This window comes from Erigeron canadensis, chromosome 1, assembly GCF_010389155.1.
Source record: "Erigeron canadensis isolate Cc75 chromosome 1, C_canadensis_v1, whole genome shotgun sequence".
Taxonomy (NCBI): domain Eukaryota; kingdom Viridiplantae; phylum Streptophyta; class Magnoliopsida; order Asterales; family Asteraceae; genus Erigeron; species Erigeron canadensis.
In genome coordinates this window covers 6,075,166-6,081,080 of record NC_057761.1, presented here as the reverse complement: position 1 = coordinate 6,081,080, position 5,915 = coordinate 6,075,166, and the positions used below count along the sequence as shown (strand labels likewise).

Sequence of the window (5,915 nt, the reverse complement as noted above, 5' to 3'; positions counted from 1 at the left end):
TTAACAACCGAGTACACTTTCCACCCCAAATAAAGTACACGTAGGGGCTACGGAACTCACCTTTGCCTTGAACGTCGAGTTACAATTAATATATAAGTATTCAACGAATTTTAAATGTCTCAGATCCTTCAATGTTCACGACTTATCAATACGTTTATACAATGCCTGCATTAATATAAATACATTTATTTATATTTACTTATATACATTTATATATATGGACTAGTATATAATATTGTAATGTAAATGTTTACAAAAAGTCTTCCTTCTGTTGACTGATCAGCCGCCCCCACGCCTTTCTTTTTAAGGGACTTTTCATTATTAACTTATGGAAAAATGATCCGTACTGCAGACTTTACCTAAGCTTAGGTACTGCCACTTTAAAAAAAGTTACAAATTAAAACTTTGAATTTGATAAACATACATAGCCCCCCTGAATTTTACATAACCGCCCCCTGAATTTTACATAATCTCCCCTGCTTTACCTAAGATAGGTACTGCATGCTTTACCTAACCCTTTCCCTTAACTTATATGAATACATAGATATATATATGTTTGATCATTCTCATAAACCAACCCAAATTGGACCTTGAATATTCTGGACCATCGAACTAGATGCCATAAGGGCTGAGGGACGACCCAAATAAAGGAGATGGGCCCAGCTAGAAAACATAATAAATAAAGGTTCTAAGCAGCATAAGAAATGCCATAGTTGGCGTATGGAACGATGAGAAAGAATTGAAGGGGCGTGTGGGACCGTAGCAGTAGGCGTGTCAGACGGTGTGCAAGCATGAACTGGTGTCTCGCACGGTGGTCACCACCATCCAAAACGGTGGTCTGGATATCGTGATTTCAGCGCGCAAGTTGGCGTCTACATGGTGTAACACAGAAGTTTTGAGCGTCTGGATCAAAATGGAGGAAGGATGGCACCGTCTTGGACGGTCAGGAGACCGTAAGGGACGGTGGAGCAGCGGAGGGAGCGTCTTGGACGCCAATCAGGGCGTAGCAGACGGTGGTGGGGGGCTGAGCGAATTTCTAGGCGGAAATATGAACAATTAGGCTAGAACAAAGGTTTGACTAAAAAGTCAAAGTCGACCTTAAGCAATCAAACCCAAATTAATCATATAATTTCGACTTTCAGTGCTTTAAGACCAGTTTTTTTACCTTGTTAAACATATTTTGGTGCAAACAAACGAATCCCATAATACAATTTTGATTCAAGATGTTAACTTTGCAATTAACTTTATTTTGACCTAATTTATTTATTTAAAAACCCTAATCCGGTTTTTCATGGTTTTGATCCGAATTTCAGGCCAAAGTTTGTTTGTGTTGAGTCTTGGATTCGCTGATTAGACTTACTCGCTGACATGTATAGTCATCAAGTCTTCAGCGAGTCTAGTGACTCTCTTCAGCGGGATGTATGCTGACCAAATGTTCGTCATGGCGGGAAGTATTCAAACCATATGAAGATAAGAGTCACATGGTGGTTCTTCCAACTGTAACATACCTTACTTGGAAAAGATACATGTTGGGACCAAAACTTGGGTCTTCTCTCTTGGATCACCCGATTAAGTTTTTAGATCAATTAAACGTCACGTTACGTCTTATACCGACTTAATACCATAATATAATCTCGAAATGTATAATACATGTCACGGAATCATCAAATAGTGATTAAATCATTTCATTATCCAAGAATAAACTAAATTAAGCACACGCCACGTCAACGGGTCAATTTAGATAGAGTTTCACTAAATTGTGAAATCAATTAACATTAATCGCGTTTATTATAAGTCGAAAATCACGAATGTTACAGCATGCATGTGCATGCACACCTACCGATAGGCATACAAGATATCCGGGCAAGTAAATGTCCGATACTGAAGAGCACCGGCCAAACTACGATACAATGTAGGATCATGAAAGGGAACACCCCTGCGTGAGTACCTCAAAGTCAAGTAAATGAATCCCTTAGGATTTTCCCTTCTCATTTATATTAGTTTATAAAATTTCAAGTTACATTTGATTACCATGAATTATTAAATTTGAGTAATTCAAATTATGACATAATCTAAACTAATCTATAATATAACTAAAATAGGAGGCTGAGGGTACACCTGACACCCCTATTCCATCTCTTTGAGTCTAATTTTCCATCCTAATTAATCCTCTATCTTTTTTCTATTTTTAAAAAGTTTTTAGGCCAACCTATATTCTATTAAAAACAAATCGTTTTATCCTTAAAACTCTCCAAAAAATTAGTATATATATACAACCTAATAAATAAACCCACACGAATTTTCAACAACAAAAAAAAAGGTTTGACTACCTCACGAATTCTCAAAAAAAAAAAAAAAAGTTCGACTTCCTCAACAAACAAAAAGGTTTTTTTTTTTTAGATATTTTGTTCATGTTTAATCATTATTATTTGACATTGAATTCTTATGTTATTATTATTATTCATCTTTTTTAATTTAGTTCAAGGAAAAAACTCTCACGAATTCCAAAAAAAAGGTTCGACTAAATCACGAATTCTCAACAAAAAAAAAGTTCGACTTACTTAACAAACGGTTTGTTTTTATATATTTTGTTTATGTTTAATTATTATTATTTGACATTGAACTCTTATATCTTTTTTAATTTAGTTTGTTATCCATTATAGGTTTATTATGACTTTCTTCAGCTACAGAAAATAAGACCATGTTAGTTCATCTTGAAGATCATAACCCAACACATGGTAACTATTATCTTCGACTCCAAGTTGTGCATGTATGGACTGTTTCAGATTAGAACAACTCGAAGAAAATCAAAACATTCGAAATGGTCTTTGTTGATGAATTTGTATGTATTTTTATAGTTTTTTAAAAAGTTTCTTTTATATCTGCCACTGTTGTAAAACAGCCGAGTTTACAAGGTAGTGTGTCGAGTAGACCCGAGTCAGCCGATTATTCCGAGTACTCCCCGACTTGGCCACTTTGAACCCCCGAGTACTCATCCCATATACCCGAGTACTCCCAACTCACTTGTCAACCGACCTGGGAAAGATTAGCGACTTCCGCAACCTTGATATCTGCATTTTGTTTTTTGACTTTTTTTTTCTAAACATGGTGCATATTTATTTTTGGATTTCTTTTCTTTCGTTGGACACACATATAAATATATGACCTAAGAAAAAAGGTAAGAATTTCTATTTGGTTACAATTTCAGGAGATCGAAAGATTCGCTTTTCTTCATCTCATTCATCATCTGACATTTTTCCTTCTTTCTTTTCTCAAACTGCAAATTCTTTATTTATCTAATTATTACAGATTAATAAACAAAAGTAACGAATTTGCCGATAAAAAAGAAGTTGAAAAAAAAGGGGTTAACTGGAATCGATATTTATATGGAGTTAATCTTCATATGTTTTGTTCTTTAATTTGTACTTTATCTATTTGAAATTTATTTAGTTTCTATTAAACATAATTCAATTTTTTCATAAACTTTGATTTATATATTTTGAAGCTACCCATCCAATTAACGAGCTGAAAATCAGTACAATATACTATAAACATGGCTTAATATAAGTCAACGGATCACCAAATGCTTACCCAATAATTAATTTTCTGAAATACAAAAGAAAGATTGCTCAAATTTACACAAATAGAATCATGAATAGATGGAGCAGAATCAAGATAAATAATTAAAAATGTAAAGAACCATATAAGGTAACAAGCGCTTGTTATGTTATTATCCCTTGAAACGTCAACGAATGATGTTGAGACAGAACACACAAGAAATTTACTTTGCTTCAATGGGGGAAGACAATATTTTGATCAAGTGTAACACTATATTCTTGAGTTTTTATTAAAAGAAAAGAAAGGGGAAGATTAGATAGGAGAAGAAATGATAGAAAATTATATAAGAAAAACATATTCTTGAGTTCAAAAGGAAACCAAAAGAAAATTGTATAATTTTGGTACAGTGTTTAGAACCATCCACACACCACCACCGGCTGGAATCATCATCATCATCATCAAGGTTTCTTTCTTTCTTTCCTGTTATTCAATACTAATTATAATAAATTAAAAATTAATAAAACGGAATCATTATCATCATCACCACGACAAGAAGTCTGCTTTCAGGATGACAATATCACCGACTTCATTCATTAGTATTGAATAATATCACGATGGCAAGATCAAGAAAAAAATCATACCTGATGATCGCAGATCGAAGGAGTCTAGAGTTAAAGTGCTAATAAACCCTTATAATTAAGAATTAATTACTGAAGAGAAATGATACTTGATGAGTGATGACTAAGATCGAAGAAGGAGTCCAAAGTGAGGAGTGAATATTATGGAGAAATTGTTGGTTAAAAGGGTGAGAAGACAATCATAGAAGTTTTTCCATCCAAATGCCATAAATTTTTTGGATGAAAAAGCCCTAACTTTTCCTTCCCTACACTTTCTTTTCCATTAGGAAAAAAACTCAAGAATGCAAAAAGGTAAAATTCCTTATCTTTTCGTTTCCTTTCCTTCCAAAAAAAATAAACGCTAAGAATACATAACCTGGAATTGTCTCACTAGATAACTTCCTTATCTCATATTATTTTGATCTATTCATTCGATTACTAAAAACTTCTGTCGCCAATCATCTTCATAATCTTCAAAAGTTTTCAAATTGCAATCATTTAGTTAGGTTAGAGGGGTCAAACCTTCCAATTTCTACTCCATTGAACTAAACTAAGCACATCTTCTATCTAATGATCGAAGCGATTCCATTTCTTTCTGTTCCATTTTTACCCATCTTTCAAACACTTTCGTATTCAATTGGTTGGCATATCCTTTATTTGACATTTCTCATTATTATCCGATCCACAAATAATGACGTCCTTCATGAAAGAGTTTCAACATCTTAGAATCCGACTTGAGGAGATAAAAAAAGCCACTAATAATTTTGGTAACAAAGTTATCGGAGCTGGTGGATTTGGGGCGGTGTATGTAGGAGAAGTGTTTAACTCTATGGGGCAAAGCATCGTTGCGATTAAGCGTCTTAATCATCAATTTGGGCAAGGAGACCCTGAATTCTTGAAAGAGATTCATGTTGCTTTCCCGTTACATGCATCCAAATCTCATTTCTCTCTTGGGATTTTGCGATGAGGAAGACGAAAAGGTCCTTGTATACGAATACGCACCTAAGGGAAGTCTTGATAGGTACTTAGGTGATCCTGATCTCACGTGGACACAACGTATTAAGATATGCCTGGAGGCTGCAATGGGTCTAAGTTTCCTCCACGATCCTAGAGGGACACACCAACGAGTTCTTCATTGTGATATTAAAAGTGCCAATATTCTTCTCGATGAGAATATGAATGCTAAAGTTGCTGACTTTGGATTGTCAAAAATGGGCCCCGCTAATCAGCAGTACTTTGTTCTAGTAACCAATGCATTGGGTACTGCCGGGTACTGTGATCCGCAATTTATGAAGACGTACACTGATGGCACTAGAGAGAAGAAGACAGGGAGGGAGAGTTAAAGGAAAGAGAGAAACAAATTGGAACAATTTTCTTCCTATCCCGAATTGAAAAACATTACAAGAATATAAACGTGTAGGTTTATCACCCATGCTCCTAATTTAATGCCACTACTTCCTAATGTGCAGAAACTACCGATTGACTTCTTCAAACATGAAACAAACAAGTATGCAGTAAACTAAAATAAAGAACGTGGGTTTAATAAGGCTTAAGGCTCAATACGAAATCTGATGGGCTTCCTTTTCTCTCTCTCGGGCCTTGCATTGGCTGGTGTGACAATTTGGGTTGGGATAGTTGTTGGGTTCTGTTGGACCATAACATCCCCCTCTCCTTCAAAGGATACATTGTCCCCAATGTAATCAATGTGGGGAAATTGACTTCTGATTGCGTGCAGATCCT

General features: G+C 35.0%; 1 protein-coding gene across 1 annotated transcript; it reads left to right on the top strand.

Moving 5' to 3' along the window:
- The first annotated feature begins 4,866 nt into the window (after nt 1–4,866).
- On the top strand, nt 4,867–5,518 carry LOC122599217 (probable serine/threonine-protein kinase PBL17). Its single transcript, XM_043771721.1, has 2 exons — nt 4,867–5,096; nt 5,197–5,518. The coding sequence occupies exons 1-2, from the start codon at nt 4,867–4,869 to the stop codon at nt 5,516–5,518; spliced, it is 552 nt and encodes a 183-aa protein (XP_043627656.1).
- Nucleotides 5,519–5,915: the final 397 nt, after the last annotated feature.

Coding starts and splice junctions, on each gene's coding strand:
- LOC122599217 (XM_043771721.1), top strand. CDS start 4,867: ATGACGTCCTTCATGAAAGAGTTTCAACATCTTAGAATCCGACTTGAG. Junction 5,097..5,196: donor GAGATTCATGTTGCTTTCCC/GTTACATGCATC, acceptor AAGTCTTGATAG/GTACTTAGGTGATCCTGATC.